This window comes from Myxine glutinosa, chromosome 10 (genome assembly GCF_964187855.1).
Source record: "Myxine glutinosa chromosome 10, kmMyxGlut1.1, whole genome shotgun sequence".
Lineage (NCBI taxonomy): Eukaryota > Metazoa > Chordata > Myxini > Myxiniformes > Myxinidae > Myxine > Myxine glutinosa.
This window is the reverse complement of record NC_136270.1, coordinates 133,445,239-133,468,986: the sequence shown is the minus strand read 5'-3', so window position 1 is coordinate 133,468,986 and position 23,748 is coordinate 133,445,239. Positions and strand designations below refer to the sequence as shown.

Below are 23,748 nucleotides of genomic sequence, written 5' to 3'. Positions count from 1 at the left end.
TCACGTCAATCCTTTCGACTCGCGTTGGAGCAAAGCTCCTTCAGCAGCATGTTAAATGGATGTTGTCCACAGGTATGGCCCAGCATGTTAAATGTATATTGTCTACAGGTAGAGCCCAGCAACAGCTGCTGATGAACGCCCTGTTTCAAGAACTACAGATACCTCAAGTACTGGAGACAGCAGAACAGAAATAGTAAATTGAGAAAATACAGAAGCAAGGTATGGCACTGCGTTTTTATTTATTTAATTAACTCATGCAGGATTGCACATTGATACTGCACAGAACTTCCTTGGATTTAGATTACTTCTCGTTTAACTGCAGCTTCTTTGGATTATACTCAGGATTTGTATGAATCACTTGTGTGTGTGTGTGTGTGTGTGTGTGTGTGTGTGTGTGTGTGTGTGTGTGTGTGTGTGTGTGTGTGTGTGTGTGTGTGTGTGTGTGCGTGCGTGCGTGCGTGCGCGCGCATGTGCGTGCGCTCTAACACACGTGCATGTGTTTTGTGTGTGTTTGTCATGGTTTTTGTGGAGTTCTGCTGAAGCTTTCTGATGTGGGAATAATCATGATCTCCTGACTTGATTAGGCTAATTAACTACAAATAAACCGGTGTAGTGCGGTGCTATGCGCACGACTTGTCTTGCCAATAAAGGAAGCAACAACGTATGTAATCAAAAGCGTCTTTATTCCAAGGATCAAACTATAGCACTGCCGTGCTCGGGGCTGTGAGCCCCGTGTATATCCCGAGGCCACGCCTACCCCTCGGGCGTGGCCGACACCCTCCTGGTGCGCGGAATGATGTCATCGCGCCAGCGAACCATCGTGTCCGCCACACGCGCCCCCCCCCAGAATTCCCGCGCACCTGAAGGGTCAGTTTGCGGGGCAAACGGATGACCCGGCCGAAGCGCCGTCTGGCGGCGTCTGGGATGCCACCGGCTGCCCCTGGGATGGGTGCGGGACTGGGGGGTGGCGGGGTTGGGCGGTGCCGGGGGTCCACCCGCCAGGGGGCGACCCCGACGCTGGGGCTGAGCCACTGGCGGGGGGTGGTCCACGTCGAGGTGGGCCGGTTTGAGGCGGTCCATGGACACGCGGTCAGGAGTACCGCCGATGTCCAGGGTGAAGTGCTTCGCCCCGGTCTCCAGCACGCAGAAGGGCCCGTCGTACGGGGGCCGCAGCGGTGACCGGTGGGCGTCGTGTCGGACGAACACGTACTCCGCCGTGCGAAGCTCCGGGGCGACGTGCGTTGGCGGGCGCCCGTGGTGCGCCGTCGGCACCGGGGCGAACCTATGGGCGGTCTCCTGCAGCGAGGAGCGCTGCTGCGCCGCGGACCATGATGCCGTGGAGTCGGGGAGGAACTCGCCCGGCACCCACAGCGGTTGTCCGAAGACCAACTCCGCCGCGGATGCGCGCAGGTCGTCCTTGGGCGCCGTCCTGAGGCCCGGCAGGACCCAGGGGAGCCTGTCGGCCCAGCCGCCGTCGCGGAGGCTGGCCCGGAGCGCGGCCTTTAAGGAGCGATGGAAACGCTCGCACAGGCCGTTGGCCTGGGGATGATAGGCCGTGGTACGGTGCAGCTGGACACCGAGCCCCCGCGCAACCGCCCCCCAGAGCTCTGAGGTGAACTGGGGGCCGTGGTCGGACGAGATGTCCGAGGGGGCGCCGAACCGGGCAACCCAGGTGGCGATGAACGCCTGCGCGACGTCCGCCGCCATCGTCGCCGGCAAAGGCATGGCCTCCGGCCACCGGGTGGTGCGGTCCACCATGGTGAGGACGTGGGTGAAACCCCACAAGGGGGCAGAGGTCCCACCAAGTCCACGTGAGCGTGGTCGAACCGACGTTTGGGCACCGTAAACGGGGCCAACGGGGCCTGGGTGTGGCGGAGCACCTTTGCGCGCTGGCACGCGGGGCACGTCCTGGTCCAATCGCGGACGACCTTCCGGAGGCCATGCCAGACGAACTTGTCGGCGACCAGCCTCTGGGAGGCCTTCGTGCCCGCGTGGGACAGGCCGTGGATGGCGTCAAAAACCCGGCGCTGTCAGCCCGCGGGCACGATGGGGCGAGGCCGTCCGAGGGAGACATCGCACAAGAGGGCCGTGCCCGCGCCGTCGAACGGCACCTCGGTGACGTGGAGGCCCGTGACGGCGGTCCGCAAGGCCTGGACGTCGGGGTCGGTGGTCTGGTCCGCCGCCATCCCGGCATAGTCGATGCCGAGGTGGACCGCGTGGGCGACGGACCGGGAAAGGCAATCCGCCACCGGGTTGTCCTTCCCTGCGACGTGCCGGATGTCCGTTGTGTACTCGGACACCGCCGAGAGGTGACGCTGCTGCCGGGCCGACCACGGCTCGGCGACCTTGGCCATCGCGAAGACCAGGGGCTTGTGGTCGACGAAAGCCGTGAACGAACGGCCCTCGAGCAGATGGCGAAAGTGCCTGACCGCCAGGTGAAGCCCGATCAACTTGCGGTCGAAGGTACTGTACCGGCGTTCGTGCGGGCGAAGCTGCCGGCTGAAAAACGCCAGCGGTTGCCAAGCTCCACGCACCCATTGCTCATGCACCGCGCCCACCGCGTAGTCCGACGCGTCGGTGGTGAGGGCGATCGGTGCATCGGGCGCCGGGTGCGCGAGCATGGTGGCGTTAACCAGGGCGAGCTTCGCACCCGCGAACGCCGCGTCCATCTGCTCGGTCCAAACGACGTCACCTTTGCCCGGCTTACCCCGGAGGGCCTCGTGCAGGGGGCGCAGGAGCTGGGTGATGCGGGGCAGGAAACGGTGGTAAAAGTTCACCATGCCCAGGAACTCCCTTTTTTTTTTTTCTTTTCTTTTTTTTGTAGACTGAATCGAGGCTCGTGAAAGAGCTAACATTTATTTCACAAACAAATCAACCAGACAAACAAAATATACAAAAAGAGGGAGCGGAAGACAAGATGGGGAGAGAAGGGGAAGCACACAACCACAACATTTGAGAGCAGGGAGAAGTGTGGGAGGGAGAGGGCTTGGGGGCAGGAGGCGTGGGAAGGGGGGGGGGGGGGAAGGGGGAGAGGTATAAAACACAAGGGGACCGAAATTAGCGGGGGTAGAAAAGATCAAGGTTTTGGATGGGGGAGGATAAGAGATGGTGGTGAACAGCTGTTTTAAAGACCTGGAGGGTGGAGTGGGATTGAAGAGAGTGAGGAGTGAAGGTGAGCAGAAAGTCTTGATTTTGGCAGTTTAACCATAAGAGGGTTGTAGGCAGATCTTGTAGATCTTGTGCGACCTGTAGGAATATTTGGGGGACAGAGCCCAGAGAGAGCTGGGGGGGCAAGGCCAGAGAGGAGTCGGTAGAAGACGGAAAGACTACCAACCTGCCTGCGGTGAGTGAGTGAAAGGCCCTTGGAGTTAGCTTCATCGCGGGAGATTCCAATGATTCTGAACGCTTTGGTTTCAACAGCGTGAAGACGAGCTAGGTGTGAGGCAGGAGCACCAGACTAGAGGGGAGAGCAGTATTCCATAGAGCTGCGGATGAAAGCCTTGTATGTGGAGAGGAGCTCAGGTGTGCCAAGGAAGGACTTCGCACGACGGAGGATGCCCAGTCGGCGACTGGCTTTGGAGGCCAGATTTGAAATGTGTTTTTCCCAGGAAAGATCATGGCAAATAGTGAGACCCAAAAGCTTGAGTGACAGAACTTCTTGGAGAGGATTATTCAGAAAGTGGATGGGAGGGTTTTCCAGTCGGTCTTTTCGGAGAGACATCGTAAGAGTGTGAGATTTATCAGGATTGAAAGACATGTTCCATTTGTTTGCCCAGTCTGTGATTTTGTCCAGGTCTGCAGAGAGTGAGGAGGCTGCAGACTGCCGATCTGAGGGATGAGGAATGGAGCGACAGAGAGTAGAGTCGTCAGCAAAGAGATAGAGAGGATTTTCAAGAGAGTCAGAGAGATCATTGATGAAGACCAGAAAAAGCACAGGGCCCAGAACACTACCTTGGGGAACTCCAGCCTGAACAGGAAGAGGAGATGAGAGAAACCCATTCAGGGCCACACGTTGACTACGACCAGAGAGGAAGTCCGCCAGCCATGCGTGGAGATTTCCATGGATACCAAGGGAGGAGAGTTTGGTGAGCAGAGCGGGGTGCCAGACCGTATCGAAGGCACGTGAAATGTCAAGGGAGACAGCTCTAATTTCCTGTTTGGTGTTGAGGACCTCCATCCATTGTTGAGAAAGCAGAAGCAGCATGTCCAGAGTAGAGTGACCAGGTCTGAAACCACATTGATGATCAGAGATCAAGCCATTGGAGAAGAGGAAAGATTTCATATCTGAAGCAATGATGGATCCCATGACTTTGCTGATAATTGGGAGAAGGCTGATTGGTCTGTAGTTGCTAGGATCTGTTTTTGCACCTTTTTGTGCAAAGCGGTGATGTTGGCTGATTTCCAAGCAGATGGCAGATGACCTTGAGCAAAAGAGAGGGTGAAGAGAACAGAAAGAGGGAGTGAAAGAGCGGAAGAACATGATTTTAGGACCCGTGGGCTGATGCCGTCAGGACCAGTTGCAGAATCAGAGTCGAGGGTTGACAGAAACATTTCCACTTTGTCAGGAGGAAAGGACACAGAGTCCAGGAGCAGCTGGGTACGACTGGGTACGGTGGGTACAGAGAGGGATGGGTTTGGGACACAAGATTTAGAGGCAAACACAGAGTTGAGGCATTCAGCTTTTTCACGTGCGGAGTCAGCCGTTAAGCCGTTTGAGGTGAGGGAGGGGATGGAGGGGGAACAAACACCAGAAACAGATTTGACCAGACGCCACCAGGATTTGGAAGAGGAAGACAGATAAGAGAGTTCGGTCTTGAGAACGGTGAGATATTGTTTCCTGGCTCTCCTGAGGGTGGACACACACTTGTTTCGGGCTTTGTGAAAGGAAATGAGATTTCCTTCCGTTGGATTTGCTTTCCAGGAGACGAAAGCAAGTTGTTTCAGGGCAACAGCCTCACCACAAGATTCTGTGTACCATGGACGGGAGGAAGGGTATGACAACTGGAGCCCCCTGATCGTGCGGGGGCGCGGAAACCCCTTGACCGCCTCCACCTTTGCTGGTAAGGGGATGGCCCCGTGCCTGGTGACGCGGTGCCCCAAAAAGTCGATCTCTGCGATGCCGAACCGGCACTTGGCGGGGTTCACGATCAGGCCATGCTGGCCCAGGCGTTCGAAGAGCGTGCGGAGATGGCGGAGGTGCTCTTCACGGGACGCGCTTGCGACGAGGATGTCGTCCAGGTAGACATAGACGAAATCCAGGTCGCGCAAGACGCTGTCCATCAGACGTTGGAACGCCTGATTCGCATTCTTCAAACCGAAGGGCATCCGAAGGAACTCAAAGAGGCCGAATGGCGTAATGACGGCCGTCTTCGGGATGTCCTCCGGCCTGATGGGGACCTGGTGGTAGCCGCGTACGAGGTCCACCTTAGAGAAGCAGGACATGTTCGCCAACCGGGCGGAAAAGTCTTGTATGTGGGGGACCGGGTAACGGTCGGGGGTGGTGGCATCGTTGAGGCGGCGGTAGTCCCCGCACGGCCGCCATCCCCCGCCAGGCTTCGGCACGATGTGTAGCGGCGACGCCCAAGCACTCTTGGAGCGCCGCACGATGCCCAGCCGCTCCAGCATAGCGAACTCCGCTCTCGCCACCGCGAGCTTCGTCGGTCCGAGGCGGCGGGCCCGGGCATAGACCGGTGGCCCGACGGTGGGTATGTGATGTTCCACACCGTGCTTTACGGCCACCGCCGAGAAGGTGGGCCGAGTGAGGGCCGGGAAACTGGCGAGGAGGCGGGTGAACTCGTCCGCTGCCGGAAGCGTACAAACCAACCTCGCCGGGACCGAACCGCTCAGTAAGCCGCTTGGCGAGCCGCTCAGTGAGCCGCTCAACGAGCCGCTCAGTGAGCCGCTCAACGAGCTGCTCAGTGCGCAAGCAAGTGAGCTGATCGTTTCGGCCTGGACGAGGCGTCTCTTCTTCACGGCTACCAACAACCCGTTTGCGCAGAGGAGGTCCGCACCGAGCAATGCCACGGGCACTCCGGCGGTTACGAACGACCACTTGAAGCGTTGCCCTCCGAACCGCAGGGAGAGGCAGCGCTTCCCGAACGTGCGTATGGGTGTTCCGTTGGCTGCATGCAACGCGGGGCCCCGGCCCGCGGTTCGCTTGTCGGACGTAGAGGCAGGGATAACGCTCACCTGTGCACCTGTGGCGCATAGGAAGCAGCGCCCGGACAAGGTGTCCGTTGTAAAAAGAAGGCTGCCGGAATGGCCGACGCTCAGGGCCGCTACCGAGTGCCGGCTTGCAGTTTCCCGACTTGCCGAACGAGCACGGCGGGCGACAACTCCTTGCCTTGTGGCCAAACCTGGCGTGGAAATGGCACCAGGTTTGCGGCGAAGGCGGAGGCCGCGGTTTTCGTGGTGGTGGTGGGCGGGGCGTGGCGGCGGCCACGCGGTGTGCATCAGCCTCGGGAACCCCGAGGTGTGGTGCATCAGCATCAGCGTCAGCCCCGGGATCCGCGACGGCCGCACCGAAGCTCGCCCGCGTGTCACACGCCGCGAAAAACTTGTCGGCCTCGACGGCCAGCGCGCGGGGTTCCTTTATCTTGGAACCGGCCAACGCGAGGCGTACCTGGGCCGGTAGCTGGCGTAAAAAGAGCGCCCGGAATTAAAAAATCCGGTGCTTTGTCCCCCAGTAGCGACAGCATGTGGTCCATTCGGACCGATGGTCGCGTGTCGCCGAGGTCGGGACGGTCCAGGAGACGGTCGGCCTGTTCGGCCTCACAGAGGCCGAACGTGGCGATGAGGCGACGCTTGAGCGCTTCGTACCTGTGGTCGGCCGGTGGGTTCCGCAGGACGGACACGACTCGGGCGGCTGTGCCGGGCCCGAGGGCGGCGATGACGTGGAAATAGCGCGTCTCGTCCGCCGTTATGCCACAAAGCTGAAATTGGGCTTCGGCCTGCATGAACCATATCTCCGCCTGAGCTTCCCAAAACTCAGGGAGTTTCACCGCTACCGCGTTGCTGCTTGTCATGGCGCGTTCTGTAGGTCAGCGTCGGCTGAACTAGTCAGAGGTCACCAATGTAGTGCGGTGCTATGCGCACGACTTGTCTTGCCAATAAAGGAAGCAACAACGTATGTAATCAAAAGCGTCTTTATTCCAAGGATCAAACTATAGCACTGCCGTGCTCGGGGCTGTGAGCCCCGTGTATATCCCGAGGCCACGCCTACCCCTCGGGCATGGCCGACACCCTCCTGGTGTGCGGAATGATGTCATCGCGCCAGCGAGCCATCGTGTCAGCCACACCGGAATAATTCCCATGTTTTAAACGCACACCATGTTAAGGTGTATAGAGCAGCTTCATAGGTCCTTCCACAGGATGGCATTCTAATTACAAAAGAAATAACAAAAATAATGATAACATTGTAACTAAGCTTATACTAATCAATACTAATAATATTAACAATAATAATAACAGTAGTGCCATTTGGCAATAATAATAACAAATTCCCCCCCCCCCCCCTCTTACACCCCTACCACTCCCTTCCCCCACCACTCCCCTCCCCACCCCCCCTCCGCACCCTGGCCCAAGCACATTTGGGCTTGGTGAAAGGAAAGCCAATGCTCAGACAGCACAGCAGGTAGGTATGCTACAAGGCCGTGAAGACCAATGGGCCCTCTCGTAGATTAAATGGCCTGTACCTCCAGAGTCCAGACTAATGGTAATAGTTGTGTTTTGCTCAGATAACATCCCTTCACAGTTTCTCTCCTTGGCAGGCATTGTACCACGACACGTACGGACAGTGCTGGCAGGGACATGTATGCGATCCATCGGCAGGTGCACCCCCCCACGAGTATCGAGCATGCCGTGTACTGTCAGTTTCTGCCAAACCAGTCACAGAACCTGGTGGTGGCCGGGAACTCGCAGCTCCATGTGTTCCGCCTTTTGTGCGATTCCGAGGTACTTGTGAATTCACGCTTGGAAGTCATTATATTGTGCACAATGCGGCACTTTTGTCAGTGGACGGGAGCTTTGGGGGACTATTGGTTAAAGCACACCATCCATAATAATTACGTGAAAATGCAAAAATGGTACTTTTATTGTATATTTTATTGAAGATCATTTCAACACTTTATCTTCATTTGTTTTTCTCAGACATCCTCCAAAGGTGATAAAACCACAGGTAAGATTTGATTTGCTTTGATTTTAAAATAAATCTGAAAGCTTTTCCTCTAAAACAGGATGATTCTGACTTTGATTTAATCTCAAGTGGAAAGTACAGGAGAAGTGACGGACCCATAAATCATTCAGAACAACCTCCTGTGACAGGGGAAGGAAATAAGTTCACCTCATTGAGAGGACTAGCATCACATGTAGACGAGTATCCCAGGTAGGCAACGTGGATTATCCCACCCCTGAAGGTCATTAATGTGTTTTCACAACAGTTACGGAGCAATTCTCTTGAGACTCGCTCGCTTCTTGAAGATTAGAGTCCAAATCCTCAATGCAGTCTCTTCCAGCTGTATTTGAACCCATAATACCCGGTGTTGTACAGAAATGGATACCGGTTTTAATCCATCCTGGGCTTCAAAGAACACCACCTGGACATGGAAGTGCCACACATTAGGAAATACCTACATCAGCTTCTCGTGGAGTTGTGAGAGAGCAACAGGCTGTGCTTTGCACCACGTAGATGTTAATCAGGTGGAGAGTCAAAGTGTGTAAAGGACAAATATCCATATAATATTGAGTGAGGCTGGAGCACAGCTTGGGAATTCGGGTCCCCATGTTCATTGAGGTCATTTTGCAGATGATGAAAGATGGCTAGCAGTCAAAAAATAGCAAGTTGGTCTTGCACGAAAAAACCTTCTGTGCATACATAATATATGGACATGTCCTCTTATAGTACTCGAGCAATATTGCTTAACTCACCGAGATGTCCTTTTAATTGCAAACGTCAGGTGCCGTCACTGTGTGAGAGCAAGATCGAAACCTATCCATCAAAAGAGGCCATCTGTAGAGTGCGTCTCATGTCTTGCCGTCCGCTGAAAGCTATTTTGCAATGCTGGACTCGGCAACCTGGAACTGACAAAACTTTATGATCCAGGCATGAGTACTGTTGCTAAGATAAACCTTGCTTTTTAGTGAAATTGCAAGATCAAACAAAGTAAGCTGAATCCTGCTGTGGACAGAAGAATGTTGATTTATTTCCATTAGGCTATAATTACTCATTTAGCCTAAATGGTTCATGTCCATCCATTGATCCTATCAGTTTATGATCGCCAGTTTATGATCGTCAGCTTATGATCGCCAGTTTATGATCATCAGTTTATGTTCGTCAGTTTATGTTCGTCAGTTTATGATCGCCAGTTTATGATCGCCAGTTTATGATCGTCAGTTTATGATCGCCAGTTTATGATCGCCAGTTTATGATCGCCAGTTTATGATCGCCAGTTTATGATCGCCAGTTTATGATCGCCAGTTTATGATCCTCAGTTTATGATCCTCAGTTTATGATCCTCAGTTTATGATCGCCAGTTTATGATCGCCAGTTTATGATCGCCAGTTTATGATCGCCAGTTTATGATCGTCAGCTTATGATCGCCAGTTTATGATCGCCAGTTTATGATCGTCAGTTTATGTTCGTCAGTTTATGTTCGTCAGTTTATGATCGCCAGTTTATGATCGCCAGTTTATGATCGCCAGTTTATGATCGCCAGTTTATGATCGCCAGTTTATGATCGCCAGTTTATGATCGCCAGTTTATGATCCTCAGTTTATGATCCTCAGTTTATGATCCTCAGTTTATGATCGCCAGTTTATGATCATCAGTTTATGATCCTCAGTTTATGATCGCCAGTTTATGATCGCCAGTTTATGATCGCCAGTTTATGATCGCCAGTTTATGATCGCCAGTTTATGATCGCCAGTTTATGATCGTCAGCTTATGATCGCCAGTTTATGATCGTCAGTTTATGATCGTCAGCTTATGTTCGTCAGTTTATGATCGTCAGTTTATGATCGCCAGTTTATGATCGCCAGTTTATGATCGCCAGTTTATGATCGCCAGTTTATGATCGTCAGCTTATGATCGCCAGTTTATGATCGTCAGTTTATGATCGCCAGTTTATGATCGCCAGTTTATGATCCTCAGTTTATGTTCGTCAGTTTATGATCGCCAGTTTATGATCGCCAGTTTATGATCGCCAGTTTATGATCGTCAGTTTATGATCGTCAGCTTATGTTCGTCAGTTTATGATCGCCAGTTTATGTTCGTCAGTTTATGATCGCCAGTTTATGATCGTCAGTTTATGATCGCCAGTTTATGATCGTCAGCTTATGATCGCCAGCTTATGATCGTCAGTTTATGATCGTCAGTTTATGATCGTCAGTTTATGATCGTCAGTTTATGATCGTCAGTTTATGATCGCCAGTTTATGATCGTCAGTTTATGATCGTCAGTTTATGTTCGTCAGTTTATGATCGCCAGTTTATGATCGCCAGTTTATGATCGCCAGTTTATGATCGCCAGTTTATGATCGCCAGTTTATGATCGTCAGTTTATGATCGTCAGTTTATGATCGCCAGTTTATGATCGCCAGTTTATGATCGCCAGTTTATGATCACCAGTTTATGATCATCAGTTTATGATCGTCAGTTTATGATCGCCAGTTTATGATCACCAGTTTATGATCACCAGTTTATGATCACCAGTTTATGATCACCAGTTTATGATCATCAGTTTGTGATTGTCAGTTTATGATCATCATTTCATGATCATCATTTTATGATCATCAGTTTAGGATCATCATTTTATGATCATCAGTTTATGATCGTCAGTTTATGATCGTCAGTTTATGATCGTCAGTTTATGATCACCAGTTTATGGTCATCAGTTTAAGATCGTTAGTTTATGATCGCCAGTTTATGATCGCCAGTTTATGATCGCCAGTTTATGATCGCCAGTTTATGATCGCCAGTTTATGATCGCCAGTTTATGATCACCAGTTTATGGTCGTCAGTTTAAGATCGTTAGTTTATGATTGCCAGTTTATGATCGCCAGTTTATGATCGCCAGTTTATGATCGCCAGTTTATGATCGCCAGTTTGTGATCGCCAGTTTATGATCGCCAGTTTATGATCGCCAGTTTATGATCGCCAGTTTATGATCGCCAGTTTATGATCGCCAGTTTATGATCGCCAGTTTATGATCGCCAGTTTATGATCGCCAGTTTATGATCGTCTGTTTATGATCGCCAGTTTATGATCGCCAGTTTATGATCGCCAGTTTATGATCGCCAGTTTATGATCGCCAGTTTATGATCGCCAGTTTATGATCGCCAGTTTATGATCGCCAGTTTATGATCGCCAGTTTATGATCGCCAGTTTATGATCGCCAGTTTATGATCGCCAGTTTATGATCGCCAGTTTATGATCGCCAGTTTATGATCGCCAGTTTATGATCGCCAGTTTATGATCGCCAGTTTATGATCGCCAGTTTATGATCGTCTGTTTATGATCGCCAGTTTATGATCGCCAGTTTATGATCGCCAGTTTATGATCGCCAGTTTATGATCGCCATTTTATGATCGTCTGTTTAGGATCGTCAGGTTATGACCGTCAGTTTATGATCATCAGTTTATGATCGTCAGTTTATGATCCTCAGTTTATGATCCTCAGTTTATGATCCTCAGTTTATGATCGTCAGTTAATGATCGTTAGTTTATCATTGCCAGTTTATGATCGCCAGTTTATGATCGCCAGTTTATGATCGCCAGTTTATGATCGCCAGTTTATGATCATCAGTAAATGATCATTGGTTTATGATCATCCGTTCATGATTGAGGAACAACTTATTTAAATTGAATGTTACACTGTATTTTTAACAGAATCGGAACATGAATAGGAAGACAAGTTTCTCATTTTCCAGTACTTTGGTTCTGAAAAAAAACAAGACATGTGGACCTGAATGTGTGGCACAGTTCAGCTTGTTTACAAAAAAGGTGCATGTAACCCTCACCGTGCACTTTTTGTCTTGTGTCCGTGCAATACACTGCAGATGTCAGACAGCGTAGAGACAAGCTTGAGTTACAGGCCTCATTTAGCGTCTTTGGGAGCATTGCTTCCATGGAGAGCGTCCGGCTGGTGAACAACACACGGGATTCGTTGCTGCTCAGCTTCATGGACGCAAAGGTCTTGCCTCTTTCTATTAACTGTCCACTTCCTGTTGGTGGCTTTTTTACCATGTTTTATTTCTTGCATTGCTTACCCTCTATCTTTGGAACTCTGTTGTGATGTTCCACCACGCTTTGTTCTTGTCAAGCACGATAGTTTTGAGCTACTAAAACTGGGCATGGGTCTTGTGGTTTGAAGGGTAGGGGATTGAGGGGGAAGGGGTGGTGAGGGATTGAGTGGGCCTTACAAAAAGTCTTCTTCTTTACAGCTATCTGTTGTGGAATACGACCCGGCAACCCATGACCTAAAAACGTTATCTCTGCATTACTTTGAAGAACCGGAACTGAAGGTGAATGTGCCGGCATCTTTAATACGCCTTTCTTTATGATGTACTTATCCTGTGTGTTTAGTTTGCCCCTTTGGTTATTTCACTCTCTTTGTTGGACAAGCTAATGAAATATAATTTACAGCACATTTTAGAACTACATAGATGAAATGCCATATAGGGGTCCAATGGATCGCCAAAACTGAAACGATACAAGGAATTGAGAAGGCCATAACTACATCGTCTAGCAGCAAGTATTTGGGTGAACATCCGGATACACAAACGCCACCCAGAAGAGTGGAGGCTGTTGTAGCAGCAAATGGGGGACTAACTCCATATTAATGGCCATGATTTTGGAATGAGATTTTCGATGTTTGGGTGTCCATATATTTTTGGTTAAGTAGTGTAGTTCGTGCTAGGCAAGGATTTAGGGAGTCAAACGTACCAAACACCCATTGTTGGACACTTTCACCGAGGTTATCATTCCGTCGCATAAACACATCCAGGGTAAACTGCTTATGCATCTTGCCATCTGCTTTTTCATTCGTCCGAATTAGATATGCTTCTTGGCGGAGTTATACGGAACTTTCGAATTATACGTAGTAGTAGTAGTTAGGTAGTTGTAGTAGTAGTAGTAGTAGTAGTCGTTAGGTTGTAGTAGTAGTTAGTTAGTAGTAGTAGTTAGTAGTGCAGTGAAACCCCGATTTTACGCGTCCTGATTTAACATGAATTTGGATACAACGCGATGAGGCATTGGACCTTTTTTTTTTTTGCTCTTTCCGGAAATGGAACAAACTGCTAGAAAAAGAAAATCTTTTTCTGTGAAAGATAAGTTTCACGCACTTGACGCGATCAAGACTAAAAGTGAAACTCAAGTTGCACGAGACCTCGGGATACCGGAATCAACGCTTTTTTTTTTTTTTTTTTTTTTTTTTTTTTTTTTTTTTTTTTTGTTTTTTTTTTTTTTTTTTTTTTGTATACAATATCGAGGCTCGTGAAAGAGCGAACATTAATCACACAGAAAGACAAACCGACACATAAAACATATAACATAGGGAGCGGTAGACAAGATGGGGAGAGAGGGGGAAGGACACAAACACAACATTTGAGAGCAGGGACCGAGAGACATGGAGACATCGAGAGATCTGAGAGAGGGCGAGGGCTTTGGGGGGGGCGTGGGAAGGGGGCAGTGGGAGAGGTATAAAACATATGGACACTGCCAGGACTTCCAGGAAAGAAGTTGGAATTTCAAACAAGGTGGATCTGGGGTGAATTAGCGGGGGTAGAAAAGATCAAGGTTTTGGATGGGGGAAGATAAGAGATGGTGGTGAACAGCTGTTTTAAAGACCTGGAGGGAGGAGTGGGATTGAAGGGAGTGAGGGAGTTTGTTCCAGAGGCGGGAGAAAAGAGGAATGAAAGAGTGAAGGTGAGCGGAGAGCCGAGATTTCGGCAGTTTAACCATCAGAGGGTTGCTGGCAGATCTTGTGCGACCTGTAGGAATATTTGGGGGACAGAGCACAGAGAGAGCTGGGGGTGCAAGGCCGGAGAGGAGTCGGTAGAAGACAGAAAGACCACCTACCTGCCTGCGGTGAGTGAGTGAAAGGCCCTCAGAGATAGCTTCATCGCGGGAGATTCCAATAATTCTGAAAGCTTTGGTTTCAACAGCGTGAAGCCGAGCTAGGTGTGAGGCAGGAGCACCGGCCCATAGGGGAGAACAGTATTCCATTGAGCTGCGGATGAAAGCCTTGTATGTGGTGAGGAGCTCAGGTGTGCCGAGGAAGGACTTCGCACGACGGAGGATGCCCAGTCGGCGACTGGCTTTGGAGGCCAGCTTTGAAATGTGGTTTTCCCAAGAAAGATCATGGCAGATAGTGAGACCCAAAATCTTGAGCGACAGAACTTCTTGGAGAGGATTGTTGAGAAAGTAGATGGGAGGGTTGTCCAGTCGATCTTTTCGGAGAGACATAGTAAGAGTGTGAGATTTGTCAGGATTGAAAGACATGTTCCACTTGTTTGACCAGTCTGTGATTTTGTCCAGGTCTTCAGAGAGTGAGGAGGCAGCAGACTGCCGATCTGAGGGAAGAGGAATGGAGCGGCAGAGAGTGGAGTCATCAGCAAAGAGATAGAGAGGATTTTCGAGAGAGTCAGAGAGATCATTGATGAAGACCAGAAAAAGCACGGGGCCCAGAACACTGCCTTGGGGAACTCCAGCCTGAACAGGAAGAGGAGATGAGAGAAACCCATTCAGGGCCACACGTTGACGACGACTAGAGAGGAAGTCCGCCAGCCATGCGTGGAGATTTCCATGGATACCAAAGGAGGAGAGTTTGGTGAGCAGAGCGGGGTGCCAGACCGTGTCGAAGGCACGTGATATGTCGAGGGAGACAGCTCTAACTTCCTGTTTGGCATTGAGGACCTCCATCCATTGTTGAGACAGCAGAAGCAGCATGTCCAGAGTAGAGTGACCTGGTCTGAAACCAAATTGATGATCAGAGATCAAGCCATTGGAGAAGAGGAAAGATTTCATATCAGAAGCAATGATGGATTCCATGACTTTGCTGATAATTGGGAGAAGGCTGATTGGTCTGTAGTTGCTAGGATCTGTTTTTGCACCTTTTTTGTGCAAAGCGGTGATGTTGGCTGATTTCCAAGCAGATGGCAGTTGACCTTGAGCAAAAGAGAGGGTGAAGAGAACAGAGAGAGGGTGAGATAGAGCAGCAGAGCAGGATTTTAGGACCCGTGGGCTGATGCCGTCGGGTCCAGTTGCAGAATCAGAGTCGAGGGTTGACAGAAACTTTTCCACCTTGTCAGGAGGAAAGGACACGGAGTCCAGGAGCAGCAGGGTACGACTGGGTATGGTGGGTACAGAGAGGGATGGGTTTGGGACACAAGATTTAGAGGCAAACACAGAGTTGAGGCATTCAGCTTTTTCACGTGCGGAGTCAGCTGTGTAGCCGTTTGAGGTAAGGGAGGGGATGGAGGGGGAACAAACACCAGAAACGGATTTGACCAGACGCCACCAGGATTTGGAAGAGGGAGACAGATAAGAGAGTTCGGTCTTGAGAACGGAGAGATATTGTTTCCTGGCTCTCCTGAGGGTGGACACACACTTGTTTCGGGCTTTGTGGAAGGAAATGAGATTTCCTTCCGTTGGATTTGCTTTCCAGGAGACGAAGGCAAGTTGTTTCTGGGCAACAGCCTCACCACAAGATTCCGTGTACCATGGACGGGAGGAAGGGTATGACAACTGAAGACGAGATGGGATAAATCTGTGCATGAGAGAGAGCAATTTACTTTGGAAGAATTCCCAGGATGAGTTGATGTCAGAGGTGGTAGAGATGGGAGACCAGTCCAGATGATTGATGGCTGCTTGAAGACCGTGCCAGTTGGCCTGAGTGAAATGCCAGACTCGTCGACGCTGAGCAGGCTCCCTGAGGATGGTCAGAGAGATGTCCACTTTAACAAGGACATGATCAGATGTTCCGATCGGAGCAGAAGAAGAGCAGCAGACATTTTCAGGGAAGTTAGTCATAACCAAGTCCAGAAGAGAAGATGTTCCGTTGACTGAGATCCGGGTCGGGAAATTGACAGATTGTGTCAGTCCCAGTGAGTCGCAGAAGTCCTTTGCTGAGGAGCCATGGCTGGTGAGAGAGGTACCCACACCCAGCCAACTGGCATGATGACAGTTGAAATCACCACATATGAGGAAGAGAGAGTTGGGATGAGTAGATAGAAGTTGGTCCATATCATCAGACAGCGAGATGTAGATGGAGTCATCACTGTTTGGTGGACGGTACAACACACATATGAACAAGAGGTGGGAGCGAAGGGGAAGCCGTAGCCAGAGGTATTCCTGGGGGTGAGGTGGAGAGAGTGCAGTGCAGGGCGAGTGAGGAAGAGAGTTTTTGATAAAGATAGCAACCCCGCCTCCAGGACGAGGCTCAGGTCTATCATACCGGAGGAGGGAGTAGCCCGGGAGAGATACTATGGAATCAGAGACATCATAAAGGAGGAATGTTTCTGTTAAGCAGATCACGTCTGGTTTGACAGAAGCAACCTGTATGGAGAGATCGGTTAAGTTTGAACGAAGGCCCCGGATGTTTGAGGTCCATACCGTTAATGAAGAGGAAGGGGGAGCATCAGATACAGAACAGGGGGGAGGAGGGGTAGGGTAAGATGTGGAAGAGGTGGAAGAGGTAGGGAGAGCTGTTGAAGGTGTGTCAGAGATTTCAGAATAGCTCGGAGAAAGGGAAGGATGGGGCGGACAAAAAGTTTGATGGTGATTGGGTGAGCCACAATGAGGTGTTATTTGAGGAGGGGGAAGAGCGAGGCAGAAGGTTGGGGGAGATGGAGGTGAGAGTTTGAAGGGGGAAGAAGCGGGGAGGACGCTTTGAGGAGGGGGAGTGAGCGGGGGGAAATTGAGAAGCAATGAGGGTGGGGAGATTTGAAGGGGAGGGGTGAGGGGGGAGTTTGGGAGGGAAGGGACAAGGGGAGGGATTTGAAAGGGATGGGATATGGGGGAGATTTGGAGGGGAGGGGTGAGGCAGGAGTCTAGGAGGGGAGGGGCGAGGGGGCGTCTTGGCGGGGAGGGGTGAGGGGGTAGTTTAGGAGGGAGGGGGCAAGGGGGGAGATTTGAAAGGGATGGGTGATGGGGAAGATTTGGAGGGGAGGGGTGATGGGGAAGATTTGGAGGGGAGGGGTTATGGGGAAGATTTGGAGGGGAGGGGTGAGATTGGATTTTTGAAAGTGTACGATTTATGGGAAACGAACATTTATTGCAAAATGAGTTTCTTGTGACCTTCGAGTTAAAAATACGTTTAAGGACGCTGGATGGAGGATGGAGTGCAGGAGAGTTTAGGGAATGTAGAACAAAGGCACTATAGGAGATGGATATTTTTTTTGGGATGAATTGATTTGGTGAGCAAGTCGAAAGCAGCCTTTTAAAGAAGAAGAAGAAAAAGGTGTTATAAAATATGACGGAATACATAACTTGAGGGGAAAGTGTAAACATTGAAGGTTAATGAGTGAAAACTATCTGGGGAAATGGGGGAGAAACACGTGGTCGAAGAACGAACGAACGAATAAGAATGAATAAACGAATGAGAACAGAGAAGGAAATTTTTTTTTTTTTTTTTTTTTTTTTGAGTTGAGATTTACACAAGGAAGTAGGCTATGGGTGAAAAGCCTGGGAATACAGAGAACGAAAGTTATTGGATCACAAACGACGGACCACTGAGAGAAAAACAAAGCCTCAAGGTTGTACAGTGCACACTGTACAAGGCCTTGCTCTCGACACGGCAAACAGACGATCAATTTATGAAATTTTGGCTGTAAATTTGTAAATCGTGGCTGTAAATCTCAAGAAGAAAGGTTACGTGCGTCACTTTGCAAAGTTGAAGAAGAAGCAGGACTAAAAGCCAAACGCCTGAAGACAGCCAAACATATATGAGCACCTGACGGACGCAGAGATCGTCCGTAACGTAGCTAAAGCACTGGCGGAGGCAAGTGTACCGTTCTCGAGCCACAAGAAGATGATAATGAAGAGCCTCCACCCCCACCCCCAAAAGTGTCTGAAGCCATTGAACACCTCGAGGCTAGCCTCCGTTGGCTGGAGAACCAGGAGGTGGACCACATAAAAATCCTCCAACTCAGAGGCATTCTAGATTTCGCTCGCAGCCAGCGACATGCTACGTTCAAGCAAGGAACACTCAATCACTTTTTTAAAGAAATAAACTGTAAATGATGATTGCTAATATTCTTGAATGTTTTTATTTGTTGTTTTACGATGTTTTAGGATGTTAGGTCAACATTGGGTCAGTTTGAACGCTGATTTTCTTGAACCCCACTTTTTTTCGTGATGACATTTTATGGACCTCAATGATCGCGTTATAACGGGGCATAGTAGTAGTAGTAGTAGTAATAGTAATAGTAGTAGTAGTAGTAGTAGACGTAGTAGTAGTAGTAGACGTAGACGACGACGACGACGAATCATTGGAGCAGAACAAGCAATGCTTCCCGAAATCAAAAGTTTCAGCTCCACATCGTAGACACAGGCGCAGGACCACTTGGTTTGTCATAATCCTGCAGCTTTACGATGTTTGACATTGGTTTTAGATGTGTAATTCGACACACAAAGGCAATGAGCAGTGATCGTTGAAATATCTGAGACATTTTTAAGTCCTCTAATTGTTTCCATAATTCGTCCTCGTACTCATGACTGCATTCAATTATTGTTAAGATTCTTTGTACACCACTGTTTTGGAGTTTCTCCTTATTTTCCCACAATTGTATATATATGTCATTGGAAACGGTGATAATCAGCCATCTTACTTCAACCTGAAACATACAAAACGCAAATTCACAATTGAAATAAGATTTTTAACGAGGCATTGGATGTTGTTTGTAACATCCGTTGTTCAACAATAACTATGTCCATGAATTATGATTTGTTAGTTTCTATAATCGTTGGTTTAAAAGTTACATAATCAACCCATTTTCAAGACAGCTATCTACTGGCAGCCATCTTGGATGTTGACATCAAGATGGTCCCCAAATACTAAATTGGCATCAGAAATGAGTTTCCCATCACAAGAGTAGTTGAAAAAGTGGTATTATGTTCGTTCCTCCTATGGTTGGTTCAAAGGTTTTGAGGTACCCTATTATTTTAAGATGGTGCCAAGGGCCATCTTGGATTTTAAAAAATGGCACCAGGGGAATTTTTGAACGCTTGCCAGAAATCATCACTGGGGACCCTAATAAACACAAATCAACCATTAACCTACTGTGGCAAGCTTTTCCAGTTTGGGCTTCATATCACCAAAATTTCTCCTGACTACCACTGCGGACCTCCGCAAGAGCTTTTGCATTTCCATGCCTAAACTTATAAACTCCATTGCTCCTTCCTAGGATGGCTTCCACGAAAACCTCCATCCTCCGAGGGTGCGTGTCGATCCTGATGGGCGTTGCGCTGTCATGCTGATCTACGGGACTCGCCTCGTAGTGCTGCCATTCAAACGCGACTCTCTCGCTGATGATACAGAGCCTGTGCCATCTGAGGGGTAACACCTTACAATGACATACATTGGCCTATTGTGATCGAAAGCCCATTTTGATTGATGCTTTTGAATACAATGTCACATTAAAGGTGCTATTTGCTTTGTCTTGGGAAGGGGGTCTTTGGTTGTATCGTGGTTTGCAAGGAAGATAATCTGTCGTGTAATAGCAGGATTAAAATATGTATGTTTCCTGTTCCATACAGACAGAAATCTGGTTTGCTGCCCAGCTACATCATTGACATGCGTGAAATGGATGAGAAGTTGCTCAACGTGGTGGACATGCGATTCCTTCACGGCTACTATGAGCCGACGTTGCTTATTCTGTTTGAACCGAACCAAACCTGGCCTGGGTAAGAACGTCCACAGAAAGATTGGAAGAACAGGTGATGCGAAGGGGGAAGGGGCTAGGTGGTGGGTTGAGCTAAGCATTGTGTGTCGGTGACCTGGCCAGATTCTAAATACTTTTTTGCGGTCCCCATGACAATCTTCTCCATTTTGCCCTATTTTCTGCATCTCTCCTTGTTAACCCCCTTGCCTGCATTTCTTCTTCGACCATCTTTAGCCAAGTCTTTCTTGGTCTTCCCCGTCCTCTACTTCCTTCTACATTCATTTCCATCACTCTTCTCACCCAGTCACTTTCATCCTTCCTCAACACATGACCAAACCATCTCAACCTGTCGATTGTGTAAAACAGGTGCCAGGTTGATTGTTCACATGCTCTGAAGTGTAAGCATTGGTGGAACATTAAAATGTCACTCTCTGATTATTCAACACGTACAACTGAAGTTAAATCCTCATGAAATTTCTGTCATGTGCACAAAGGCTTAATGTTTAGGCAACAACATGTCCACATGCTATGTGCTTGCAATGGGCATTGTGTTTTAATATATTTATTTGGTGATTTTTGAGGGTTGAGGGGGGGCATTGCTGACCGCACCTGCATTGATTGATAGATTGGGTGTGTCAATTCCCCCACAGGCGTGTAGCAGTCCGTCAGGACACGTGCAGCATCGTGGCAATCTCCTTAAACATTGCACAGAAGGTACACCCGGTCATCTGGTCTCTAAGCAGCTTACCGTTCGACTGCACGCAGGCCTTGGCTGTACCCAAGCCTGTAGGTACGTATCCCTGTGTAAAATGGCCTGCTTCTGTGGGATTTCTGTCTTTTATGTACTGTTGTACTTCGTTTATTTCACAAATTGTTGTTTGTTTTGAAAGATGAGCTCATGTACATATGCTTGGCCTTCACAGGATTCTTTCATGTGAACGTGCTTTGATGTTTGGTCAAAGACAGGCTAGATGTTGGCAAAGCAAGAATGAAGGCCCAAATAGAGCCTCACAGCTCTGAGCTGCTTGCCTTGGTTACAGTGGCCTGCAAACGTATTCACCCCTCCAAAGTTTTCACATTTTGATGCCACCTGAACCTATTTCATGAAGCTTTCAAATCAAACTTGATATAGAGTCTTCACAAACTCCTCCAAAGTGATAAAGCTAGAAAATACAGATAAAATATGAATAAATTAGATTAACAGAGAAAATCAGATGATTCTCAGTTTCATGCGTATTCAAAGCATTTGCCCAATTAACCGTAAATCACTACAGGAGCAAATTATTTGTTTGAAAAATTATAAAATAAGTGCAATATGTTTCACCTGTATGTAATTAGTGGTTTAATTAATCTCCCTCACATATCTAAGGAGTTTTAAGGTGGAACTCACTTGGTCAAGCAACAAAGTAAACATGAGGACCAAGGAGCTTTCCAAAGAAGTCAGACATAAAGTGGTGAACAAGTACCGTTCAGGAGAAGATTATGAGAACATTTCAAAGTTACTCATTATACCTTTGAATACGGTGAAATCCATCATTAAGAAGAGGAAGACGTTGCGTACCACCCAGACTCGACCCAGATCAGGTCGCCTGTCCAAACGCAACATCCGGGAAAGCAGGAAACTGGTTAAGAATGTCACTATAAATCCAACAATGATTTCGGAAGATCTTCAAGGCTCTATATTTGAGATGGGGGTCAGAGTTCATCAAGGAACACTATCCCATTCCCTTCACAATGCTGGCTTCTATGGCCAGGTCACAAGAAAGAAGCCATTACTGAAAAAGATGCATCTAAAAGCTCGTATGGAGTTTGTGAAAAAGCATCTTAATGATACCTCAGGCATGTGGAGAAAAGTTTTGTGTTCAGAAGAGACAAAAATTGAACTTTTTGATCTAGATTCAAAGCGGTACATCTAGTGCAAGCCTAACATTGCACATCACCCAGTCAACACCACCCTTCCTGTCAAGCTCGGTGGTGGCAACATCATGTTATGGGGCTGCTTTTCATCAGCAGGGGTTGGCAATCTTGTCAGGCTAGAAGGACAATGGACAGAGCAAAGTACAGGAGAATCCTTGATGAAAACCTGCTTGAGTCGGCCATGAATCTGAAACTGGGTCGGAGATTCACATTTCAGCAGGACAATGATCCGAAGCACAAAGCTAATTCCACACTGGAGTGGTTGAATAAGAAGAAAATAAATGTTCTTGAGTGGTCCAGTCAAAGTCCTGACATGAACCCCATTGAGCATTTACGGTGAAACTTGAAGATTGCAGTCCATGGATGATCCCCATCAAACTTGGCAGAACTTATCCCCATCAAACTTGGCCACAAAACAAGTGGTCCGACTAAATATGTCCCTCCTATTGCGTTGAGTAGCTACCTATCAGATTTGCACCCACAATTAACCGAATTCCGGAATTTGTCAAACTAAACACATAGCCGATGGGCAGCATTTTTATATTTAGAAGCACAGAACTTTATTTATTTACAATTATATGGCCCAGGACCTGTCCTTTTTGGAAGAGAAGATTGGAGGGGAGAGAAAGCACAGCAAAACCAAAACACACTCAAAATCCATGACATTTGCTGCTTGCTTCTTGCATCTTGCTTCTTGCTTCTTCTGTGTGCCTATCAAACCGGCTAGCCCCCAGACCAGCATACAGGCCATTTTTGATCTTCAGGGCTATCTAAACTTACACTTCTTCTCATCCCTAGCACACCATAATAAAAATGCACAAAAATGCGTTTTTTTCATTTCTTTGCCAGGCAGGGCCAACCTTATGTGGTCCGACTGCGTGACATTAATGCCACTCAAAACAAGTGGTCCGAAGTGCAAGATGGTTTTTGCAGCAAGGTGCTGCACAGCAGAGGTGCAAGGCCATAGGACTTGTGGTCCATAGTGTGTAAGGTGCAGCAAAGGGTTTGTGGCAAAGTGTTTGTGGCAGCAAAGTGCTGCACAGCTGCAGCAAAGTTACAGTAAAAGGATATGGCAGCAAAGTGCTGCGCCGTTCGGCTGCACAGATGTAGCAAGGTGCAGCTGTGGTGCTGCACAGGTCGATGGTGCTGCACAGCTCCACCTCCAAAATGGTCCTGGGGTGGGGGGGAGAGACAAAGCACGACCAGCAAAGCGGAAAGGGCGCAACGGCACACAGCACAAAAGGTAATGCGATGCGAGGGGCGCGGAAGAGCGAGCAGAGCAGGCTCGTCCCTAGCCATCCGTACCCCCCACCACCGGCTTACACTACCCTAGCCCTCCTTGTATTTACAATTCGTCTCTACGTCTTGTCTCCCATATCCCCCTCTATACCAAATTAGTCTCCCAATCCCTCCCAGGAAGGAAGGAATGGAACAAACACAATGTCACATTACGTCATGATGCGTCTTTACTATTCAAACAGCTCACAGAGCCCTGGTGTGGAGCTTCGTCCTCCTTGGTGACTGGCTGTGGATGGTGCGAAGGGATTTCTCATATCCTAACTACACTACTGACGTTTACTCATTTAAACTACCCGGGGTCGTACCCTGCCAATCGGCCTCTTTAAATTATGTGATTCTAAAAACCTAAATTCCAATTGTCCACCCTGTGGTGCCCCTGAAATTTGGGTCTCACTCCCACAAATTTTCACTCTCTGCCCTTGCACAATTTCGGGGCTGGGTCGTGTGGCTCTACCAGCAGGTCGACCTACCTGCGCACCTCCGCCACTGAAGTGGCCACCCGAGCTTACCTGCTCCTGCGACTACCTAACTGGGGAAGGCTCCTCCTGGCACTTTACCCCCTGATGCCCACCTTGGCATTCGGCAACCCGGGTCCTCTCCTGGGATCCTCGGGCCCCACTCAACAACTCACAACTACCCTAACTGGGGAAGGCTCC

At 49.0% G+C, this 23,748-nt stretch overlaps 1 protein-coding gene across 2 annotated transcripts in view; it reads left to right on the top strand.

The window, feature by feature from the left end:
- CPSF1 (cleavage and polyadenylation specific factor 1) overlaps positions 1-23,748 on the top strand; it is a 146,949-nt gene that overhangs the window by 21,038 nt on the left and 102,163 nt on the right. The window contains exons 2-10 of one of the 2 annotated variants that reach the window (XM_068126027.2): positions 109-219; positions 7,611-7,633; positions 7,770-7,953; positions 8,149-8,176; positions 12,053-12,186; positions 12,437-12,517; positions 19,400-19,551; positions 19,752-19,898; positions 20,527-20,666. In XM_068126027.2, the coding sequence (XP_067982128.1) occupies positions 7,614-7,633; positions 7,770-7,953; positions 8,149-8,176; positions 12,053-12,186; positions 12,437-12,517; positions 19,400-19,551; positions 19,752-19,898; positions 20,527-20,666 (886 nt within the window). In that variant the 5' untranslated portion in view covers positions 109-219; positions 7,611-7,613. The remainder of the gene's footprint in view (positions 1-108; positions 220-7,610; positions 7,634-7,769; positions 7,954-8,148; positions 8,177-12,052; positions 12,187-12,436; positions 12,518-19,399; positions 19,552-19,751; positions 19,899-20,526; positions 20,667-23,748) is intronic. The other variant, XM_068126028.2, reaches the window with a different exon arrangement.